Raw genomic sequence first — 25,444 nt, 5'->3', positions numbered from 1 at the left:
AATCTGGCATCCCTTAATTAAATTGATCAAGAACAATGAGGTTCAATTTTCAAATCTGTTTAATTAAAAGTGCAATTGACTTAACATTATTTGAGAATTTACATCCACTGGCAATAATTTTTGCCCATTTATTCAGTTCAATGCCTTCTTAATTTCCGAGAGAGTGTGTGCAAACTTGCTTTGGGAAAATATTTCAAAAAATTGTGTGCACTTCTATATCTATTCTTACTAATACTGAATACAGTAATAACATGTCATTAAATCCAGTTTTTGATTTAAAAATGTCTTAAAGTTTCATCTGTATCCTAACTCATAACAATTAAAATACTAGTAGCAATCAAATAAGGTTGTTCATGCAATAGCAGTAGCCTACACTCTTGTTTAGATCAAGGTCTTATTCAGTTATATTATAAACTTGCTCTATTCGATGATTATATAAGTTGATAATATGCATAATTTTTCATATTGTATTTAATTCAACTTGCCATCTTTATTGTATGTTAATCTGTTAGTCGTCTCTTGATAACAGTTTTGCCATACCTTTGATTTTACTAATACAATTTTATTAGGTTTGGTGCCACTGGTCGGAATAATCTCATACATACACAATTGAGCCAATGCTGCTAATTCGTCCTGCTGGACAACCCTTTGATATGTTTCAAACTTTGCTTCCTCGAAAAGTGTAAATTCAAAAATAATGCCGTTTTCATATCAAGATGAGATTATTCTGGTCAGTCATGCTACAATGATTACAGCTGAATGCAGGGTTAGAATTGTATTTAAATTTGTCGTTTCATTACGTTATTAATTTGATCATTTGGTATCACACACATTATGCCTTTTATTCTATTGATTTATCATTTAATTTAGATTTCTATTATATTAGTTTTACTTATCAACAACTTTCAAAAATGGCAAATGATATATCGACCAGTGGTCCAGCAGAACTCAAGGAGATGGGTAATAAGCATTTTAAATCCGAGGAATATAAAGAAGCCTTAAAACTTTATACATTGGCGTTATCTCGAGCAGACAAAAAAGCTGATCAACTGCCTTTGTATAAGAACCGTGCTGCATGTCATCTGAAAACAGTAAGGATTCTTACTTTTATAATTTTCAATTGTCTGAAAAACTTTAGTTTGTAAATTTGTAAAGTCTCTGACTTTATGCTTACTTATGTCACTGATCTTGGATTTCCTATGGCCTTGAATCTTGATTTCCTATGGCCGGGAATCTTGATTTCAGAAATATAGTGGATATAGCAATTATACTTATACACACGTTCACACAATTATTGTATCCGCTTATAGAAATAAACCGCTTGGCATGACAACAATTTCTTTCATGATTATTTTATTCAAATTTCAATATATTTTTACAGAAAGATTATCAGGAGGCTTTGAAAGACTCTACCAGTGGTAAGATATCATTTTCATTATTTTAAGCTTCGATTCTAAACTAGCATCATTACTGTTTCGTTTTTATATAATTGCCATGAGTCCGTCGCTTAGTTTTTTGTTCAACTTTCTGATACCAGACTCATCACCACCCAGACTTGATCAGATGATTGGATGACAGACATAGAAATTTATTCAGTCTATCTGATTTTTTCAGATGACAGTTATCTAACTTTATTGAACTATTTTAGCTTACCCATTCGCCTAAAAAAAAGAAGCCTCATCACACCATACTACCAGTTGTGCCATTGAAATCTGCATTATCACCCTCAGCCCTTAGACGATTCTCGATAACATTATCAATTATTATTTATGCATAACACATACACATAACTCATTTAATATGAATATTATCTGATTAAATTAGTAACCTTTTTCTTCCAAGGATAGATATTTAAAAATACTTCCAGTGACCCATCTTATTTCTTGTTAATCTGAAACTTCTTCATTTTAATTCAGCACTGAATATCTGTCCTTCTGATACGAAGGCTTTATTTCGTCGAGTCCAAGCTTTAGAAAACCTGGGCCAACTCAACGCAGCCTATGTAGATGCTCGCAGACTTGTGCAAATGGAACCAAAGAACAAAATGTTTGTTTCAGTTTGTGGAAATTTGAGAACTCTGATGGAGGTTAAGGTTAGTGTAGTCACTTTAGTCGTTTCGATTTGCAGTTTTTTATTTCCAAGGAAAAAATGACTGGCTAAACCTCTACCTGAAATGGACTGGTAACCAGATGAGAGGTCGTGGTTTAGCATATGATTAGGTTGTCTTGTCAGCTTTTCTGTTCTCCAGAAAACATATGTGAATCCTTTGCTTTCCCCAATTTTCCTAATCTTATTATGATGAAGGTTACTTGAATATTGTATATTAAACTGTAAGTCCTGATATATAATGATATTTGAAAGTTACAATTTTTGAAAAACCGAAGTCTTTTTGTTCCGGTATTACTAATTTCTCACACCCTGGTTGGATCTTTTTAAATAGTGGTTCTCAAACTTTCAAGCCCTTTTTTTAGAATTTGTCAAGTCTCGCGACCCACCTCATAAACAACTAGCTAACAATAAGCTACAAATAACAGATAGTAAGGTGAAAGGTTATTCGAAAAACACGTTGAAAATACATGGATGGAACGTAAATAATGAAATAAATGAAAAGTTTTGAAAACAAATAAAGCGGGCAAGATCAAATCTAACAAATATGTTTATTCGTAATTAGCTCTACGCCCCCTCAAAAAATTGTCTACGCCCCTCTTGGGGGGCGTGCCCTACTGTTTGAAAACCACTGTTGTAAAAGATATTTATGCTTCAAGAGACACTGGAGCTAAATGGAAAAAATTTAAATAAAAATAATTTTTTAGATGTTTGAGGAGCGTTCAACAGAAAATCGAGTCAATCAAATGTTCAAGATTTTGTTCGACTCAAGTTTGGAAGACGAAGACAAAAAGAAAAAAGCTGCAGAAAATTTAGTTTTCTTATCGCGAGACGAGGCTGGAGCAGAACGAATATTCCGTGAAGGTGGTCCGAGTGCTCTTGCGGAACTTACAGACTCGAAAAGCAATGATGTGAAGCTGGCCGGAATTAGAACAATGTCGGGACTGTGCAATGGCCACCAGGCTAGGGTAAGTAATTTTGTGCAGGGCTTTGAAGGGAGTTTGATATGCTGTCAGAGCAAGGGCCATAATTTTTTGGAGTTTCAATACAAAAGTGAATGTGCTGTCGAAGGGTATGAGGCGTTTATGAGTAAAATCTCAGAGCTGGAGGAGGGGGTTACGAAAAGCAATAATTTCAAATTTCTAAAAAGCTAAATATTTTATTCACATTTTACAGTCTCTCGTTATTCTCCGAGAAGTTGGAATCGAAAGGATCTGTCATTGTATGGGATCACTAAATGGCAACGATGAGCTTTCTACCGCTGCAATGCATCTTCTTCAATCAATCATCGACGCTTTGCAAGGAGAGGACAAGATAGAACACAGAGGGAAAGAAAATGCTCTCAGAGCTGGTAGGTTGAAAAGATTTATTGACAGGATTAACGCTCACCTATAGAGAGAGTCAATACATCATAAAAATATATATTCAAATATTGAATACCAAATATATTTCAAATTTAAAGTTTAACAATGCATATAGAAGTTATTGTATGTTTAATGAGTTTGACCTTTAAAATGCTATAAAAATGAAGATTAACAACATGTTTTCCTAATATTATATTTATAACTAATTTCTCCTATGTATATTTAATCTCAATGCAGTGCGGGCCGTTGTAGCCTGACAGTTGAAAGCTTTTGCCTTGACTATGTTGTCAGGTTTTGCATTTGGGGTTCAAATTCCATTCCCCCACCCTACTGTGGCCGGGGTATTAAAATTGGTAGACGATGCCGACTGAAAAGATTGTGGTTTTTCAAAATGTTAGAAGCTCCTTATATATTATTAGATATCAGTGGATTTCATGCTTACCCCCCCCCTCTTTAACACTTCTGCACTAGAGCTAAGATCAAGCCCTGGCCTGAAATGTCAATCATTATGTTTGGATCGGGATTCTCTATCGCTGACTTCTTTTTAAATAAATAAATGTTTATAAAAAATATATACTAAAACTATGTGGACTATGTGTGGGAAGAACTCCTAAATAAAATATGAAACTTCGGGTTTGCTTCGGGCTCGGGCCTGCAAATCCAGGTGGGGCTGGAATTCCTCTACCTTACTCATTGTAAATTCTTTGCATTTCTTCTCAGATTTTGCTAAAGATCTTCTCAGTGTCATGATTATGCTGCAGAAAATGTTGACGAACATAGAAGTATCCGCAGAAGGTCGAGATAATTGTATTTCGTTGATCGCAAAAAATATTCCGAGACGCGAACAAACTTACGGAAGTGATGTTAGGACTTTGAAGTTTTTGGACATCGGAGGTAAGTGACAAAAAATTTATACATAAATGTGAAGGGTATTACCCCTGTCTCAAAATTCCTCGCACAATACTATATGGAATGAATAGGGAGGGGTATTCCCCATTGTCTCGGCACAATACTGTATTAATAAATGACTAGGAAGGGTATTTCCAGTGGTGCTGTATGAAATTACTAAGGTGGGGGATTAACCATTGTTGTCTATTGCTGAATAGGAAGGGGTATTCTCCAATACTCCTATAAATTTTATTTGTAAATCTAAACGAAATGACTACGGAGGTGAGTGGGGGGGGGGATTCCCCTATGGCTAGTCTGACACCTCCTTGTGTAATACTGTATAAAATGATTAGGGAGGGGTATTCCCCAGTAGCTTCTACAAAATTCCCTCTTTTTTTGTAGGTGTAGACGCAATCATGAATGTAGCAAGTTATGGTTACAATTTAAAGATATCACCGTTCAGAATGACGGAAAACACAAGACTGAATTGTTCCGTCGCTTTGTCGAAGTTATACGATGATTTAGGTGGCGATAGAGCACGCGAAACATGGAATGACAAGACAATTGAATATGTCAGGTGGGTAGCGACCAGTGTTTGGGCAGACTCGACTATAGTTAGAATTGAGTTACCTTTTTCCAAGACTTGAAGTGGCTTTGGTGATCTATGCAAGTGTTTCCCCGACTATTTCCTATACATAGGATAGGATTTACATATTTACCTGTAGGAGGAGAAAAGGTGATAAGACAGCTTAATTATATTGCGAACCACGGCCTCTCGTCCGGTTACCATTACATGTCTGGTATGGGATTTGTTAGCATGGACTTCATGATAGAGGATGCCATATTAATAACAGACCAGCGGTAACAGTAACAGACCCTATGACGGCGAGTCCAGCAATCCTCTTGCACATAACCATCTCCGCATGAGATTATGAGATTTGAAACTGCGAACCCATGCAGGGTAATCAGACGTGTGGTAGTGAGCATATTCCTAACGCTTAGCACGGTGCGTCACACCGCCAAGCCTCAAAGTAATTATTTATAAAATGTATTTCCAGATCATTGTTCGGGGAATCCAACATGACAGCAAGCATGAGAGCTTTATCCATCATAACCTGCCTTCTCCAGGGACCTCACGACTGCGGTCACAAAGTTCTTGGTATCAAAGGTGTTATGGAGACCATGGTAGCCATGACAGGCGCAGAAGAGGAAGCTGCACAGGTATAGTACTTTTGATGATACCAGTTACCCTAAGAACATTCTTAAGTTTCGATCTTTCCATAGTAAAAAGTCTAGGTGAACTAACAGCATTTTAAAGTTCCTCCCGGTGGGTTTGAAGCTCATATGTGAGCCTAACGATGCAGGTTGGCTCAAGAAAAACAGAATACAAGTCATTTAAATATATTCTAAAGAGAACATAAGCTTTTTGTATCACTAAAACTTCTGGGTACAACGTGCAATCATACATAAACAGAAAAGTTAAATAAATTTTATTCATTTCTGTAGAAGTGAATAAGAAATTCTTGGATTCTTGTTTTTTAACCCTTTTTTTCCGCTGTATACAATCGACTTTTTGTACCATTTTATAATATGTAATGACCAGTTAACCATACGTACAAGGAACACGCCATATCTCTTTAAAAGGCTTATTTACTACACCGGTAAGAAGAGAGAAATTTCAAAAAATTTTGAGAGAACATTTCACACTCTTATCGCTTCGATGAACACGTGTTACAAAGAAACGAAATTCCAAGCGCTCTTCTGAAAGAGCGTTACGTCACCTTTGCAGAAAAAGATGGGGATATTCGTTGCTATTCTGAATTCTCCCGATTCAGGAATTTAAACTCTCAATTGTAATATAAAAGTTGAAAGTTTCGGTGGAAAACAATAATATATTTGATAAGCATTCGTATCCGTTTATGGGGAAGACTGAATTGGAGTCGAATCAAAATGTTTCTTTACTCTTAAGTCTTAGCCAAAATTATTTTATTTCCCTGATTCCTCAGCCTATTACGAAAATTCACTTATTAATATTTTCTTCCAGGTTGCAGCAGTGGAAGCCGTCATCAGTTCATCATCAAAGAAAAACAGAGCATTGTTTGTTATTGAGAATGGAGTGACGTTATTGAAACAATTATACAAGGTTAGCCACTCTCATTTGAATAAAAAATTAGTCAAGCACAGTTCAGTATAATTCAAATTTACTATCCTAGAATATTCTGGAATATTTAAATTGGGATACTGAATTCTATATTATTTTTAATTACAGTATTAATTTTAATTGCATATTAAATATTCGGAATGATTTGAAATTGATTTTTTAGATATTACAAATTCTTGATTTTAGGAATTATTTGGAATTTGAAAACTTGTAATAAAATATACAATGTCGAAAGTCGAAACTGGGAACCTGGATGCTTTATAATAACTGAAGCACCATTCAAAAATTACATAATGCATTGCACTAGATTTAAGTTATGTAGAAGAAGATGGGGGTGCTTTCCTCTCCCCACCCCCCTTTACAAGTGGTGAAGAAACATCACTCTGAAATTTATTTCAACAATGAAGCGTATGTCAAATATTGTCAAAGTGTATAAATGTTGTTTTCACAGAACTTCGCTATTTCCAAAGAGGCATCAATAGACAATATATAAAATAACATTTTTTTTGATTTCTAGGAGCCAAAGTCTTCTGATGCAGTTCGTGTCCGAGCTCTCGTTGGTTTGTGTAAACTGGGATCTTCTCACGGCACTGATGTCAGTATGAAATCATTTGCTGATGGTTCAACGGTAAAGCTTGCAAAACAATGCAAAAAGTAGGTATCGTTTGTAAAATATTTAAAGTAGGGCCATGTTTCCCCGACCAGAGAGAAATTTTGTTGTTCTGGGGCAATGGTTTTCAAACTTTTTGAGCCTCTTTTTAGAATTCGTCAAGTTTTGCCCCACCTCAAAAATAACTAATTAACAATAAGCTACAAATAATAGCTAGTAAGGCAAAAGTATGTTTTATTCAAAAAACACGTTGAAAATACATGGATGAAACGTACATAAACATACATAAACACGTTAAAACTACATGTGAATAATGAAGAGATGTAAATTTCCAAAATTTTTAGTTAGCTCCACCTTTCTTCAAAAAATTGTATATGCCGCTCTGGCATCTCCCACAATTTGAGAGTCATTGTTCTAGTTGTAATGATATCCATTTGGTCTGGACCCAAAATTGTTAAACACAATTGAAGTTTAATATTTGTTTTTGATTATTTTCAGATTTTTAACAAATCCAGCTAAAGATTTTGATCTTCGCAAATGGTCGGCAGAAGGTTTATCATTTTTAACGTTGGATGCAGACGTCAAAGAAATGATCTGTGAGGATCCTGACGCTTTAAAGGTTAGAGTAGTTTCTATATTTATCTTCAGGTAGAGCAGTGGTTCCTAAAGGGTGGGGCACCCCATGAGGGGGGGAAAAATTTTTTTTGAGGGGGCATGGAGCCAATTAAAAATAAAAATATTTTCTCGCCTTATTAGGTGGTATTTTTGAGGTGGGGCGCGAGACTTATTCTAAAAAGGGGGCGCAGTTTTAAAAAGTTTCAGAGCCACTGGGGTAGAGAAAAGATGATAAGGTGTCTTATTCACGTAATGAATCTATCATCTGGTTACTAGGCCATGTTGGGTACGAGAATAGTAAGCCAAATATTTTGTTCCTGTTGGACGGTGGAGGACGCCATTGAGTTTTAATATTTTTATTCTATATGACAAAATTGAGTTAATTGACTTCTTACTAAGTTTTTGGAATGGGACAGACCTACCTTTTCTGTATTCAACGTTTAGAAACATTTTGTTTTTTAAATTAAATAAATACACAAAATATTTCTCTTATCTAGACTTCGTTTAAACTTTTGAACTTAAAATAAAATAAGCAATATGTTTTATACATAATAAAAGATATTGTTATAAATTGGCTATCTTTGGGGAATTGGAAAGATCTCCTTTTCAGTTTTATTAACTTAATATTCCATTATTAACGAATTATCATTTTTCAGGCTTTGTTTGAACTCTCTCGAACCAAAGACAAGACAGTAATGTACGGCGTTGTGAGTTGTTTAGTGAATATAACGAACACATATGATAAAGGAGAAGAAGTCACCCCAGAGATGATTGAATTAGCTAAGTATGCCAAGCATCATATACCAGAGGAACATGAAAAGGTGAGATTTTATTTGTACAGTACATCTGTTTTATTTGCTTTATTTAGAGTCTTGTTGCACACTAAAACAAATGCATTCCTTCAATGATTGTCTGGCCTAAGTCAGACTTCCCCAGAAAAGCCAATTTCAATGTACAAGTCAGATCCTCTCCCCTTGTAACCTCCATAGTTTGTATCCATATAACACAAGTATGCTTTGCTTTTCAAACTTTTATGATCATAGACTATTACCACTTGTGGCATCCTGCTTTTTTATGGAAATAACTAATTTGACTTACAATGCCTTTTCATTGAGTATTTTATCCTCCACGTTTAAAAATTAATGATTATTTGCTTTAAAACTAATGTAGTCACCGCAATAGGCACTTAGGAAAGAGTTGTTGTGACCTCCCGACCTTTCTATGGCTCTTAAGCTTGGCCCTGTAGTTTTCAAAACCGTGACTTACTTAAACCTAATTTACAATTTCCTTTCCCTACCCAGGATAAGCGAGAATTTGTTGTCAAACGTGTGGACAAGCTTGTAGAAGCCGGAATGATCCCAGCCCTTGTCGCTCTTGCCAATACGGATGCCGCTATATTGACTGACACAAGCAAGGAATTACTCTGCAGGTGAGGATCAGGTTTTTTATGAAGTGTTTTTACTGACTGGACACTGAACGAGCATGCACTGATGCAGTGTGTCCCAGTTAAGACGGAATTTTGTTTTCCATAGGAGGAAATTTTTGCAACTTTATATTCGGTATCGTGTTACTGATATTATTCACCCATTTATGCACACGTTATAACTGACATGAGCAAATTACAGCCTGCAGGCCAAATCCGGCCCGCTGGGTATTTCAAACTGGCCTGTCTAATGTTGCCACAGCTAAACTAAAACCAAATTTTGATGTTTTAGCTATGTCCTTTTAATCTCAATTTAAAACACAATTTAGAACACATTTCCCCAAATGGTTAAAGAGTATAAATAAATCAATTAAAAATCTTTTTTTTTCAGAGTTTTCCATGCTGGGGTTGAGAATGAGGCAAACAGAGGGGCAGCAGTGGCCGCAGGGGCTGGTAGAGTTTTACTCCCACTTGCAAAGGAAGGAACAACCAAAGGAAAACGACTTGCGGCACAAGCTATTGCTAAACTTATTATCACTCAGAATCCTGTAATAGCTTTCCCAGGACAAAGAGTAAGTGAAAATGATTTTGTGGGTGTGTTTGCCTAGCTCGGAGCTTCCCAAAGTAGGGGTCATGACCTCACAGGAGGGTGCAATGAATTTTAGGGGTCGCAAAGAATACACCAATTTCACACAGAGTACTATATCTGTTGTACTTTTTTAGACTTTTTATTTGAAACCCAATTATTGAAACTAGTGCGAAACATAATTCTAACGATTTTAAGAGAAAACATAGGACATCCTTGCATGACAATCCCGACTTTGATAGCAATACCTGAAAAGTGGTTCGTTTTTCAGAACTGGGGTTGCGATAAATTTCAGTATATTGGAAGGGGTCGCGATCTTAAAAGTTTGGGGAAGCCCTGGCTTAGATAATGAAAATGATGAAAATTTATTTGATACTTGAATCCAAGGTTAAACAGCCCTGCTCTAGATTATGTTTCAACCATTCAGGACTTGTGACCTTTGGTTAAACTAATACGATATCTATTAATTACATTTTCCTTTTTTAAATTTTCAGTCTCTCGAATGTGTGAAAGCATTGAAAGAGTTGATGCATCCAGAATGTGCCGGAATCCAAAATTTTGAAGCATTCATGGCCTTGACAAACTTATCTGCGATAGATGAAACACATAGGTAAGTAAAGTCTTTGCTTGTTTTAACATGGCTAATTTAAGGCCAAGGATGCTTATTTTCGATTGTTTTTCCGTACGAGCCATATAGCATTTTTTCACTTAATCAGGCCTGATTTTTACTCAAAAAGTCAACGCATACAATGTCAATATGCATTTATTGTGACTTCTGATGCTACTGCATGTTGTCGCTGAGGGCCTTGAACGGCTGCTCACATGCGGTACAAGTTGAAATCTACGATACTCATCACCCTTCTTTTGTTTAGGCATCTCCGTAGTATTTTAAAAACTAGCTATGCTAAATCTAAATATGACAAATACTGTAACCAGTACGTAAAAATGAATGAAAAGCTTTTCTCTATTGTTCCGCGACTCTATCGCTTTGTGATGTCACAAAATATGTTCCAGTTCCCCTAGTTTTGTCACAACGCCACACTGGTAATTCTCTTACAAAACATAGACATGCCTTGGGCGCGCTTTCTCAAAACACTTTGGCAAATTTGACCAAATTAGATTTTATATTAGATTTTAAATTTTTCTGGGAGCCATATGCCGTCACCAAAAGAGCCATGGGTTCCCGACCACTGGTCTAGTCTATGCCCAATGGCAGAACTGAGGACTGAGGAGTAGGGCGAAAGTTACAATCAACCTCCTTAGGGGGTCTCTTTGTAGAACACCAACCCTGGATTTTTCGAAACATAGCTATGACTCCATTGTGAATGGCACCCAGTCCAAGCCTTCGTAGGTTCAGGACAACTGCCTTAAGAGAGCTGAAGGCTCTGTTTGGCATATAATACACAGACTTATAGATGATATTCATGAAATAACTAAACTCCTTCATTTCGTATTTCCAGGCGCCGTATCGTTCATGCAAAAATGACGTACGATATTGAAACATACATGTTAGAAGAACACGAGATGATCAGAAGAGCTGCAACAGAAACAATGTGTAACATGTGCATGAGCCCTGATGTAAGTTTCTAAATTATATTTTATGTTTTCCATTTTTACTTAAACCAAGACTCAAGATCAGTGGCTTTCCAACATTGTTTCTGCCAGTACAGTCGAAAAAAGAATTATTTAAGAAATCGCAGAACTAGACCAGTGTTCATGAATTTTTTTCATCGTTTTAAGATATTTAGTGTCAAGAAAGATATTACAGCGACTCCCAGATTGAATAACTTTGGTTTACACAGACAGTCTCACTGCTATACTTTTGATAGATTTTAAGCCTTCACTTTAAATGACAAAGACAGTCGCTAGGAGTTCATGAAAAGTCTGTAGTCTTCTTGGTTCTCAACAAGAGGTCTCTTGGGGTCCTCTGAGCAATAGGACTTTGTGAGAACTTCAGTTCATGGTCGATGTTTTGTCATCCAAAAACCAATATAAAAATTTGGGGGCTCCCAAAGTATGCGAAACAAGATGGCGGACATCGGAATGTAATATGTGTACTAGGTTAGAGTTAGGCCATAATTTTAGGTATAAATACTACGGGAGGCTCTTGGCTAGTCTTCAAACTGATAATAGGACTAAAATAAGGAAAATTGGAAAAAAATTATCGCCTAACCCTAACCTGTTACCCATGTTACGTTTCGATGTCCGCCATCTTGGTTCGCATACTTTGGGAGCACCAAAATTTGTTCCCAAAACTTAATTTTTCAACTTTTTTTTTCAGTTTCAAGAAATGATGGCAAAGGGGGGGCACGATCGTTTGAAAATTTTAGTTTTACTCCTCGCTGAAGACGATGAGCAGACGAGACTCGCTGCAGCTGGTGCTCTCGGAATTCTTACTTCGAATAAAGAAGAAATTTGTAAGAAGATTAAAGACCAGGTAACGTTGGAAATTTTGACCGCTTGCAGCTGGATATTCTACATGTGTCCCCCTAAAAACAGAACATAAATTTCTTAATTTTGTCTACGAAAATGAAGACAATGGTTGTTTGAGACCCTTCTATCAGTACTTTTTACTACTTTTATTACAAAGTGTAGTGCTCAAAACTTTGAATTATGTTTGACTTTTTTTTCTCCTGATTACTGATAGACAGGTGTCGCTGCTCGATAGTGATATTGCTTTTTCTTCCCCCCCAATGAAATGCCTTGGTATTTTTTGTTCAAAGTGTATTTCACACGATGGTGATAAAATAATATACTGATTACCTCTGAAAGAAGATAGATAGAATATACGATACTGTAGTGTGTGTACCAAGTTAGGGTTGAGTCATAATTTTATTCCAATTTTTCTTATTTTAGTTCTATTACAAGTTCCGGGACTGTCTGTGTTAGCCAAGTGAATAGGCCCATAGGTTTCAGTCACTTTACACAACTTGATGTAAAGTAGACGAACAAAATTACTTACCTTCATGTGGGTACACACACTTCTGGACTGCCAAATATACAGCTGATACCAAGTCATATGGAAGTCCCCTTTTTGCCTCTTTTAAAACTATTTAATTCTCTTTCATCATGCATAAATATTCTTCATTTCAGACAAAAGCCTGGATTGACAATCTGTCGATGACATGTTTGAGTGAAAATATTGAAGTTGCTGTTCGAGGCTGCGTCATTGTACATAATGTAGTGGCGGCATGCAAAAAATCTGCCGAACAAATCGCTGAGAGGTATGTTTCCATTTATTCATTCACGTTGGCTGAAAATTTTTTTCTGCATAAAAATGTAAAAGTTAGATTAAATTGTTGGATATCCGTTCAGTGCTGTTTATCCCCCCCACCCCCCACTGCAAAAATCCTATATCAGTATATTTTGGTGTTTGTGAAGTAGAGCTGGCGATTGCAAAACTCTGGTTACCTTGTATGACTTCCCTGGTTCGAATTCAAATGTGAGAGGATTGTTGTATTTTTCGTCGTTATAGGGTGGTTGGCCATGTAGCTCATTGTGCTAAGCGTTGGGAATACGCTCGCCACCGCACTTCTGATTACTCTGCCTGGCTTTGCAGTTTAAATCCCATGTAGGGATGGTTATGTGCGAGAGGACTGCTGGACTCCTCGATGCCGTAGGGGGATTCACATAATCACTGGTTGGTTACTGCTTCCACCACCATCAAGTTTGAAAACAAATACAGCAAACCAATTAATCCCATACCCGACATGGAATGGTAACTGGACGAGAGGCCGTGGTTCGCTATATGGTTAAGCTGTCTTATCAGCTTTCCATTCCCCCAGGATGAATATGTAAATTCTTATCCGCTGGTCGGTTACTGCTTCCTCTACCATCAAGTCCATGCATCTGAAAACATAGAAAATAACCGGCTAACGAATTCAATACTGGACATGGACTGTCAACCCGACAAGAGGTCATTGTTCGCCATATGATTAGGCTGTGTTATCAGCTCTCCTCTGCCCCGAGATAAATATGTAAAATCTTTACAACCTTGGGTGGCTTACTCACCGCTGGTCGATTACGGATTTCTCTACCATCAAGTCCATGCGCTAGGAATCCAATACTCGACACGATAACCGGACGAGAAGCCATGTGATTAAGCCCGACCTCTGTCAAAATATAGAATTCATGTTCCAGTTCTTATCTTTAATTCTTTTTTCATCCTTTTTCAGCAATATACTTGAAATCTTGATCGTACACTCAAAGTCAGAGGATGAAAACAAGAAGAAATTGAAAGAAATTGCACTGAAAGCGCTGAAACAACTGGAAAATGATAAATTCATTCAGTCTACAGAAAATGAAAAATAAAGAAAGTATTTTTTCGCAACATTGGCCTTGAAGTCCAGACAAAATTTACAATCAATTTTGGGTTGTGTGAAAAGTTTAGACTCCAGTCCCGAACTCTGAAGAAATAAATTTTTGAAACAATCATATAAGTATGTTAGCTAACTTTGATAGTCTTATATATATATGTTAGTCCTTCTTTGAAAGTTTGCTGAGAACTTAATGCTTGTGAGTTTGATTTTATGACTAGTACTTTGCCAGCAGGGCCTTGGGTCTTGAGGGAAATTTACTTTCAACTCCAACGCCAAACTCTAAATTAAATTTTAAAAACAAAGAATCATTTGCATATACTAGCTTAGAGCGTTCTTTAATTGTTTAATATTGTTTAAAAAGAATTGAATACAGGGATAGCAACGACTCAGTTGGTACTCTTGAATCTCGCAGAAAGAGTTTTTTAAAAGAGAAATTTTAAACTGTAAAATGTGAAAATCATTGATGTAATGAATGTAATAGATGTGATCGAATTGTGGAATTTCCAGAACTAGAATTAATTGCAATTGTTTGCAAATTTGACTTCTTTTATTACCATTGAAGATACCGAATTTTTTCCAAATGAAATTCTTCTTATAGAAAGTTGTTTATCATATCATATTTCATCAGATGTTGGTCAGTTTAACAGTGCAAGTAATTTAAAAATCATATGTCGTGTTTCTCTAAACTTTTAAAAGTTCAAATATTGTATTTTCCAAATGAAATTCATATTTGTTAAAAAAAGTATTTATCCATGTCAAATATTTTGATTGCGGATTACTGATGGACTCTTTATCATTATGTTTTTCTCTGTTTATATGTTCAGTCTTCATTCTTTTCTTTGTTATATTTTTCTTAAAGCTTGCGTGCACTCATTTGGTAATAGGTTCATCTCTCAACAAAGTTTGGGCTCATGTGGGGCTTGTTAGCTCCTTTCCTTTTAAAATGTAAAAAAACTCATCAGTTTTTCGTAGTTTGAAATGCTCATTAGACCCTAAAGACTATTTCGAAATTACACTTAGGCATATTTCGGCGGGAGATCTAACCAGGAAAATAAAAATTTCAGATCCCCCCCTCTCTCCTCGGCTATTACCTGGCTATGTGTATGCCCTGGTGCAGTCAAAGATAAAATGTTGCCTCCAACTCGCATTCAACGGTAATGGAAATTCTCACACAAGTAGAATAAGTTCATATCTTAGCAAAGTTAGGGCTCATGTGGAGCCAAAAGAATCCACACCCGGCTCCAACTCACAAACTCCGTGCCTTCCCCTGCCATGGCACTTTTGAAATGTGAAAAAAGGGCATTTTTGTATCATACATAGAAATTTTCTTATTAGACTCTTATTTTCTTATTAGACCCCCCACTTAATTAATCTCTAATATTTTCTTCACCCTAGAGTGCCTATAATTCTTGTGGCAATGTTTTATTATCACATCACGATTGAATTTTTTTGCTTGATTTTTTGTCATTTTGCTCGTTTTTTCACAATTATTTGTATAAAATTTGCATTCGAGTATTAAATTATGCTATTTCAGATAAATTTTGGTGTTAAAAAATTATAAGGTACGGTGGAATTTTCGTATTTCTCCCGGGGGAGAGGCGAGCCGATATGACGGCCTAATCATCTAGCAAACCACGACCTCGAGCGTCCCTGTCGGATAGGGGGAATAATAGCTTTCACTTTTATCAGCTACGAATTTGAGGACAAAAGCGCTAACGACCTTTAGTTACACTAACCACCCTACGAATGTTGTTGAGACGGCTCATCATAGGGAAAATGAGTTAGGAAGCGCACAATTCAGAAATTAACTTCACTTAGTAAAGTAGAGCTGCATAATGGCGCCATTTTGAGAACAGAACAGAAATATCCTTGATAAATAGGGCAAGGTAAGAATCTTGTCTGGATTCTACGATGTCAAAATGGCAGCCAATCATATCTCGAATCCCAAGTCACGTGGATAATGGCGCCATTTTGAGAATAGAACAGAAATATCCTTGATAAATAGGGCAAGGTAAGAATCTTGTCTGGATTCTACGACGTCAAAATGGCAGCCAATCATATCTCGAATCCCAAGTCACGTGGTCGGCGCAGAATGGCATCTGCCACCTTCTTGCCATGCGCAGACGGACATCATAACCGGAAGTTCATCTACCAACTATTTGCCATGCGCAAGAAAATACTTGAATCTGATTGGCTAATTCAAAATTTCTCAACTTGCGCAGTAGATTACCGGCCATCTACTTGCCATGCGCAAGATTTCTTGAAAACTGACTGTTGCCAGATATTTTTGAAAACGGATTCTAGCAATCTGGCAACGCTCAAAAACATGAAAATTCCGCGCATGGCAACTGCATGTCCGTTAAGGCAACGCGCATGTCACGTGATTTTGCAATTTTGTGATTGGTTGAATCTAAGCCAATTAGAATATTACATGAAGCTATTACGTGAAGTGTTGAAATGATAGAAGCAAGTAGATCAACAAAGACGCATACCATTGCGATCCGGCGTGGCTCAGGCGGTTCGTCGATCGTGAACTGATCTTGCTGTTCGAGTTCAATACCAGACCCACGCGCTCTTATTTTAGTTGATTTAAAGTATAATCAAGATACAAGTATTGGAAATGTGAGCGAGATGACCTGCCGACGGTGTGGTGCGGACAATCCGTTGTCAGATGCGAAAACCAATCGTTCGAGTTCAATACCAGCCGTGTGCGATTTTTTTTAGTTGTTTTGGAGTAGTCAGGGGATAAGTATTAGAAAATTGAGCGCGTAATCCATTGGCCGATGTGGCAAAGTTAATCAGTAGCCAGCTATCTAATCCCGAAGTTCGAGTTTGATACCAGAGTTCAATGCCGGTCCCAGACGTTGTCTTATTTTCAGTTCTTGGGGTAATCGAGAGATAAGTATTAGAGATTAGAAGGTATGTTCGCGCGGCCGGTATGGCGCGGATAGTGCGTCGCCAGCGAGGTGGGCCTGCGGTTCGAGTTCAATACCAGCCCGTCCACTCTCTTTTTCTTAGTTGTTTTGGAGTAGTCGAGAGATAAGTATTAGAGATTAGAACATTAACTTCGGCGGCCGGTGTGGCGCACTGACAATGACGCGGGGGAGGTGTTCCCTGGACATGGGTTCAAGCCCATGTCCGAGTTGCCGATGAAGACGACCTCTACTTTGGCCGACGGGGCTTGCTCTGTGGTCTTGGAGGGGCGTTGATGTACGGAACTCGGGGTAGTTGCCATTCAAATGCAACTCCCCAAACTCCAATGATCCTACAGAGTCAGTGCGATGTGACGCCAGAGGGTCGCCTTTTTATGAAAATTGTCATAATAACAACAATAAAAAGGCGGTGTTATTTCATTTTTCGAGTCGAGCGATTCCTCGTGCTTTTGCTATCGGTGAGAAATTTACCCGATCGTAGGTGGATTCGAACCTTCAAGCCTGCGGCGCAACATTCACGCGCTTACCCGGATGCGCCACCGCACCATCTCGAATACAGAGATGTAATCCGGATACTTATTTCACAAAAAGCTGAACTTTTAAAAAAAATAAAATAAAATTGCAACACTCGAGAGATAAGTATTAGAGATTAGCACATCAACTTCGGCGGCCGGTGTGGCGCACTGACAAAGACGCGGGGGAGGTGTTCCCCTGGACATGGGTTCAAGCCCGTGTCCGAGTTGCCGATGAAGACAACTCCTACTTTGGCCGACGGGGCTTGCTCCGTGGTCTTGGAGGGGCGTCGATGTACGGAACTCGGGGTAGTTGCCATTCAAATGCAACTCCCCAAACTCCAATGATCCCGCAGAGTCAGTGCGATGTGACCCTGCGATGTGACGCCAGAGGGTCGCCTTTTATGAAATTTGTCATAATAACAACAATAAAAGACGGGGTTATTTCATTTTTCGAGTCAAGCAATTCCTCGTGACTTTGCTATCGGTGGGCACTTTACACGAGCGTGCGTGGATTCGAACCTTCCAGCCTACGGCGCAACATTCGCGCGCCTAACCGGGTGCGCCACCGCACCATCACGGATGCAGAGATGTAATCCGGGTATTTATTTCACAAAAAGCTGAACTTATGAAAAAAAAAAAATTGCAACACTCGAGAGATAAGTATTAGAGATTAGCACATCAACTTCGGCGGCCGGTGTGGCGCACTGACAATGACGCGGGGGAGGTGTTCCCCTGGACATGGGTTCAAGCCCGTGTCCGAGTTGCCGATGAAGACGACCTCTACTTTGGCCGACGGGGCTTGCTCCGTGGTCTTGGAGGGGCGTTGATGTACGGAACTCGGGGTAGTTGCCATTCAAATGCAACTCCCCAAACTCCAATGATCCTGCAGAGTCAGTGCGATGTGACGCCAAAGGGTCGCCTTTTTATGAAATTTGTCATAATAACAACAATAAAAAAGGCGGGGATTATTTTATTTTTCGAGTCGAGCGATTCCTCGTGCCTTTGCTATCGGTGGGCACTTTACCCGATCGTAGGTGGATTCGAACCTTCTAGCCTGCAGCGCAACATTCGTGCGCCTAACCGGGTGCGCCACCGCACCATCACGAATACAGAGACGTAATCCGGTAATTTATTTCACAAAAAGCTGAACTTATAAAAAAAAAAAATAAAATTGCAACACTCGAGAGATAAGTATTAGAGATTAGCACATCAATTCGGCGGCCGGTGTGGCGCACTGACAATGACGCGGGGGAGGTGTTCCCCTGGACATGGGTTCAAGCCCGTGTCCGAGTTGCCGATGAAGACGACTCCTACTTTGGCCGACGGGGCTTGCTCCGTGGTCTTGGAGGGGCGTCGATGTACGGAACTCGGGGTAGTTGCCATTCAAATGCAACTCCCCAAACTCCAATGATCCCGCAGAGTCAGTGCGATGTGACGCCAGAGGGTCGCCTTTTATGAAATTTGTCATAATAACAACAATAAAAGACGGGGTTATTTCATTTTTCGAGTCAAGCGATTCCTCGTGACTTTGCTATCGGTGGGGACTTTACACGAGCGCGGGTGGATTCGAACCTTCCAGCCTACGGCGCAACATTCGAGCGCCTAACCGGGTGCGCCACCGCACCATCACGAATACAGAGATGTAATCCGGGTATTTATTTCACAAAAAGCTGAACTTATGAAAAAAAAAAAAATTGCAACACTCGAGAGATAAGTATTAGAGATTAGCACATCAACTTCGGCGGCCGGTGTGGCGCACTGACAATGACGCGGGGGAGGTGTTCCCCTGGACATGGGTTCAAGCCCGTGTCCGAGTTGCCGATGAAGACGACCCCTACTTTGGCCGACGGAGCTTGCTCCGTGGTCTTGGAGGGGCGTTGATGTACGGGACTCGGGGTAGTTGCCATTCAAATGCAACTCCCCAAACTCCAATGATCCTGCAGAGTCAGTGCGATGTGACGCCAAAGGGTCGCCTTTTTATGAAATTTGTCATAATAACAACAATAAAAAAGGCGGGGGTTATTTTATTTTTCGAGTCGAGCGATTCCTCGTGCCTTTGCTATCGGTGGGCACTTTACCCGATCGTAGGTGGATTCGAACCTTCTAGCCTGCGGCGCAACATTCGTGCGCCTAACCGGGTGCGCCACCGCACCATCACGAATACACAGACGTAATCCGGTAATTTATTTCACAAAAAGCTGAACTTATAAAAAAATAAAATAAAAATTGCAACACTCGAGAGATAAGTATTAGAGATTAGCACAACAACTTCGGCGGCCGGTGTGGCGCACTGACAATGACGCGGGGGAGGTGTTCCCCTGGACATGGGTTCAAGCCCGTGTCCGAGTTGCCGATGAAGACGACCCCTACTTTGGCCGACGGAGCTTGCTCCGTGGACTTGGAGGGGACGTTGATGTACGGAACTCGGGGTAGTTGCCATTCAAATGCAACTCCCCAAACTCCAATGATCCCGCAGAGTCAGTGCGATGTGACGCCAGAGGGTCCCCTTTTTAAGAAATTTGTCATAATAACAACAATAAAAGACGGGGTTATTTCATTTTTCCTCGTGACTTTGCTATCGGCGGGCACTTTACCCGATCGTAGGTGGATTCGAACCTTCTAGCCTGCGGCGCAACATTCGCGCGCCTAACAGGGTGCGCCACCGCACCATCTCGACTACGGAGATGTAATCCGGTTATTTATTTCACAAAGAGCTGAACTTATCGAAAAAAAAAATTTGCAACATCCTACGAGTCCGTGGACAATATGGATCCGCTCCAGGTTGGAGTCGAACCTGTATTGTTCGGCGCAACTGCCAGCGCTTAGCCGAATGCGCCACCGCGACGTGCGACGTGCGGTAGTTTAATTCTGGCATTTATTGCACAAAAAGACCAAATTCCAGGTCACGTGGTCGGCGCAGAATGTCATCTGCCATATACTTGCCATGCGCATATGGAAATCCTAACCGGAAGTTCATCTATCAGCTATTTGCCATGCGCAAGAAAATATTTGAATCTGATTGGCTAATTCAAAACTGCTCAACTTGCGCAGTAGATCACCAGCCATCTACTTGCCATGCGCAAGATTTCTTGAAAAACGACTGTTGCCAGATATTTTTGAAAACGGATTCCACAAATCTGGTAACTCTCAAAAAAATAATTTTCAGCGCATGGCAACTGTATGTCCGTTGAGGCAACGTGCATGTCACGTGACTTTGAAATTTTGTGATTGGTTAAATCTGAGCCAATTAAAATATTACATGGAGGTATTACGCGAAGTGTTGAAATAATAGTAACAAGTAGAATAACAAAGGGCAGATCCTCGCAATCCGGCCTGGCGCAGACGATGCGTCGACCATGAACTAATCCGACTGTTCGAGTTCGATACCAGACCCGTTTGCTCTGCAGTTTAGATATATGTAAAAGTGACTTCTCAGTGATTTTGGAGAGTCAGTGCGATGGGACGCCAGAAGGCCGCATTTTTGCAAAATTTAATATGTTAACAACAATAAAAAGCTTCGGTGATTTCATTTCCCAGGTTCGCGCGATTTTTTGTGCTTTTGCACTCGTGGCACACTCTGCCTGCGACTTGCGTGAAGAGATACCGCTTAATGGTGGATTCGAACCTTCTAGTCTGCACCGCAACCTTTTAGCGCTTAACCCAATGCACCACCGAACCATTTCGAACCCGGTGATGTAACCCTGGTCTTTATCCCACGATGGGTTGAACTTACAAAAAAAATATTGCAACCCGGAATGAATTCGTCGACTTGTGATCTCTTAAGACCCACACCCGGTTGGAGTCGAACCTGCATTGTTCGGCACACTCTGCCTGCGCCCAAACCGTTACGCCACCGCGGCAAAGGAAATACAGCGATGCAATTCTACAATTTATCACACAAAGATCTGCATCAATAGAAAACAAGAGAGCTATGCTGAAATATATGGCCACGCAATACAACATAATTTTGATGACTTCATAGAAAAAAATAAAAGTAATAGCCCTCTAGCAAAAAATATAATCATTCTCACTTAAAATATTCAAAGCAATTGTTCCAGTAATCAAAGAGAAAAACAATTTCTTCAAAACGTGTCAAAGTACAACAACAACATAATATTGAAACGATCGCTATGTCCACTATGTGTCCTATAACAGCATAATTACCCGCCGAGTCTTCCACCTAAGATACCTTTACTTGCATTTACATCGCTGCGACACCGATTCAATCATAATTCTGGGATTCATCACTCGATTTATTTTATTGGCTTATCATCTTGCGCATCTCGTTCAGTTTTAGAACACGCTCGAGCGTCTTACGAAGCGGTTGGTCAGTCACAAGTTCTACATTGCTGCAATGCATTGTATCTATAACTTAAACCAGTAGTTCTCAGCTTTTTATTATTATCTTAGTCCATTTAACCAGATTCAAGAGTCTTGCTGCACATTAACACAAATGTATTTCTGTAACGTTTCGTCTGACCAAAGTTAGCCTTTTTGAGACAAGCATTTTACATTTACAAGCGATTTGAAATAGATTTGTGTTAGTTTGCGGCAAAACTCTTGAAGTGCACAGTACAAATATAAGCGCCGGCAAATCCCCACCTCGGAAGTCCACACACAAGCCCGAATCCATATTTACATTTTTTATTCTTGAAACTCAAGAATTGAAAGAATATGAGACAGATTACCGTTACAAAGTGAAAACTTGTTATCTGCAAATAAATTCTGCTTCAAAAATAAGAAAATAGTTTAATAATAAATAACCTTAGTGTCCCTTACGGTATGCAGGCACTGTATTCTTTTTCGCAGTGATTATTCTTTGAAATTTGCAGAATTTGAGAACGTCATATCAATATAGAATCGAAATTGTACCTTCGGATGTTTCGTTCGTTAAACTTCATGGCGAATCTGCAAATCAAACAAAACTTGAATGCAGACGAGACAGACTTAAACATGGGTAGGGAAGGTTATTGGACTACCGGCCAAAAATGTTGGCCACTAGACGAGCATGACATGTGAGTGTGACGTAGAAATTTACATTTTATGAACAGTATTTGCAATGTTACAAAAGGTTTTGGTTGAAACATCAAAATTTGTTTTCAGTTTGGTTGTGGCCCATGTCAGTTTTAAAAGGTGGAACATAAAAGGTGAACTATTGCGAAACGGAATCAATTCGCTATTTTAGCATTTTATAACTCATTGAGTTTTTATATAACACTGCTAATAACAGTTTTTATTCGATACGATGAGTACCAATATGTTTTTTTTTTCATATTTCTTTCAGCAATTTCATAGGTGAATTTTTTTTTCAAGTTGTACCAATATTAGAGTCTGTAGATTTAATTTTTAAATTTTAATTTCTTATATTACCTTGGTTTTATCAAGTTACATCTTTCTTTTGGAAACCAGATGTCACATAATGCAGCATTTGCTGAACAAAAGTTAGTTTGTGCCAACTTCTTTACTTAGGAACTACTGAATCACAGCATTGTGCTTTGGTCAAAATAAATTTGTATTTTAGTTAAAATATGATATTGTTATAATCATACTTTTCTGTAAATATTAAAAGATAAAATCCACCAAATTACATACAAGCTTATAATGGCCCAAATATTGGTCTGAATTGTATCAAGATATCTATGTACATCTAGTTGTCATCAAGTACAAAATAGGACGTTAGCACAGATCAAGAAGAGAATATTGCGTCCGTTATCAAAACTTTTTACTATTTTTTTTTGTCCAGGTATAGTCAAATCTCTTATTGAAATAAAGTCAAGACGAGATTCTGATATACATTCAACTATATCATCATTCGTATAAACATATCGTGGATAAAACATTTTTATCCAAAAGGAAGTAATATCAAACAATGTAGCGTTAGCCGCTTGTTATCTCGAAGAATCAAATGGCTCAAATTTAACCAGACCCGATTATTTCATCGAGAACTATCAAGACGGTTTTATAAAAACTGGTAAAACATAAGACAAATACGTCAAATACAGCAACAACATATACTGAAGTACACAAGGCACAATCTATACTTATAGAGTTTTCGCAACCTGAACTGAACAACTAAAAGTGTCCACCATTCCTAGCTATCAAAACAACAGTAATCCAATCGTTCTAGATACAACGGGATTCCCTGCTGTCCAACTCGCTCTAGTGTCCCCACTGATTAATTGATTGATTAGCACGAACATTGTGGTTTGTTTACATCTATGTTTCCCACAAACGTTTTTTGCTCGCGAATACTGCGTCACAGCTCTCTGCTAATTGGCTACTGTGTTTTGTTTACGTTTTGGTTTAATGGAAAAAGTGGTTCACAAACTTTTCAAGCCGCGCTCCCTTTTTTCCGAATTTCCCGCGCCCTTTTATTTTAGAATTTGTCAAGTCTCGCGCCTCAAACCAGGAATAACTAGCTAACAATACGCTACAAGTTAAAGATGGACTTACATTAAAGATCTGAGTTGGAGTCACTGTCAAAGTTCAACTGTTATAAGATTACCAAGCATTAATCAATTACCAACCGCTTTTCTGACACCTTTGGTACGCTGATATTCAAATATTCTCGTTCTCATTTCCTATCGATTAATCGGCTCGACAAAACAAACGACGGACAACTTGCATAAAAATTCAAGCGATAGATTGATTTTAAAGGTGCCGTACTTGAGCGGGAAGAGTTTTTGCGCGATTGTAAGATTTGAAACAAAAGAGAGTCACATGTCACAATTTCGTTAAAAAAAATTCAATATTGAAAATTGAGAAATTCACCTCGACCAGTGGCGAAAAAAAAACAGATGACGGCGATTCGAAATTTTGCTCGGAACCGATTCGAATAATTTACTATTCGATTTGATTCGAAATGCCCAGCCCTAGTAATGTTCCTCTTCATAATCGCCAGCTTCAATCCTACTTACAGTAATGTTTCTTTTGCCGCTTGGTGGAACAGGGGTTCAACTTGGTTACAGAGATACATTCGTGTAGGTGTACGACAAAACTATTGTAGAATTGCAAAGGATCATTCGTGAAAACTATCAGATTCCGCAGAAAAGAATAATTTAATCCTCTACCAGTTAGCACGAATTTTTACAAACTTTCGTTAGATCATGGCTTATTTGCTGCTTGGTCAAACTGTATTCCTGTTTGTCTGGTGTTAGTTTATGATTTAATAGGCGCCCCGAAGTGTGTGTATCAATATGGAGGTAACTAATTTTGTTCGCCTACTATACATCAAGTTGTGTAAAGGGACTGAAACCTATGGACAGGGGTTATATTCACTTGGCTAACACAGACACTCCTTGAACTCGCAATCTTAGAATTTTGCTTAGAGCAATATATACTAAAGTATTACGTAAAATGTTCCTCCTGTACTTGGGGGGAAGTAAAATCTGAAATGAGAGTCAGGGTTAAAGGTATCGTGGATTGTATCGTGATTCGTGGATTGTACACTATTTGTTGAATGCTTGGGACCTTGTTTATAAAACACGTAGATTGCGTCAGTATTGTGTAAAATGTGACAAAACAATTTGCGTCATCTCGTATCAAATTTATCAATTCATTTTTGCAGCAACGGCTTTAAATATTTTTGTCTACATTAAAAGGCTTCCTAATGACAAAGGTCCGAAGTGACAAAAAGTAAACACTTGCATTTAAATACAAAATATCCTGGTGTCACATTCTTTTCGTCGAGATTTTGAGACCATGCTTATATAACACATAGATTGCGTCAGCTTTACGTAAAAATGTGATATGCGTCAACGTTACGCTCGTATTATACCAATTATGTCTTCCTAAAATATCTTCGGTCTATATTTTTAGAGAAATGAGATCAATATTATATAGTGACTTAATTTTACGCAATATCCTTCTTCAAAGTATATACAGAATCAAAAGTTTGACGTATTGATTTACTTATTCTCCTACG

General features: G+C 38.5%; 1 protein-coding gene across 1 annotated transcript; it reads left to right on the top strand.

Moving 5' to 3' along the window:
- The first annotated feature begins 2 nt into the window (after nucleotides 1-2).
- On the top strand, nucleotides 3-15,611 carry LOC144432390 (protein unc-45 homolog B-like). Its single transcript, XM_078120422.1, has 19 exons — nucleotides 3-1,091; nucleotides 1,382-1,418; nucleotides 1,917-2,092; nucleotides 2,814-3,074; nucleotides 3,283-3,457; nucleotides 4,191-4,364; nucleotides 4,761-4,935; nucleotides 5,417-5,579; nucleotides 6,403-6,501; nucleotides 7,037-7,173; nucleotides 7,628-7,748; nucleotides 8,401-8,565; nucleotides 9,046-9,173; nucleotides 9,559-9,739; nucleotides 10,248-10,363; nucleotides 11,214-11,331; nucleotides 12,035-12,190; nucleotides 12,847-12,977; nucleotides 13,929-15,611. The coding sequence occupies exons 1-19, from the start codon at nucleotides 912-914 to the stop codon at nucleotides 14,062-14,064; spliced, it is 2,829 nt and encodes a 942-aa protein (XP_077976548.1). The 5' UTR covers nucleotides 3-911; the 3' UTR covers nucleotides 14,065-15,611.
- The last annotated feature ends 9,833 nt before the right edge of the window (nucleotides 15,612-25,444 follow it).

The sequence above is a fragment of the Styela clava genome, chromosome 15 (assembly GCF_964204865.1).
Source record: "Styela clava chromosome 15, kaStyClav1.hap1.2, whole genome shotgun sequence".
Lineage (NCBI taxonomy): Eukaryota > Metazoa > Chordata > Ascidiacea > Stolidobranchia > Styelidae > Styela > Styela clava.
Note: the sequence above shows the minus strand (reverse complement) of the source record. Positions and strands in the feature narration are given on the sequence as shown.

Coding starts and splice junctions, on each gene's coding strand:
- LOC144432390 (XM_078120422.1), top strand. CDS start 912: ATGGCAAATGATATATCGACCAGTGGTCCAGCAGAACTCAAGGAGATG. Junction 5,580..6,402: donor CAGAAGAGGAAGCTGCACAG/GTATAGTACTTT, acceptor ATTTTCTTCCAG/GTTGCAGCAGTGGAAGCCGT. Junction 9,740..10,247: donor TAGCTTTCCCAGGACAAAGA/GTAAGTGAAAAT, acceptor TTAAATTTTCAG/TCTCTCGAATGTGTGAAAGC.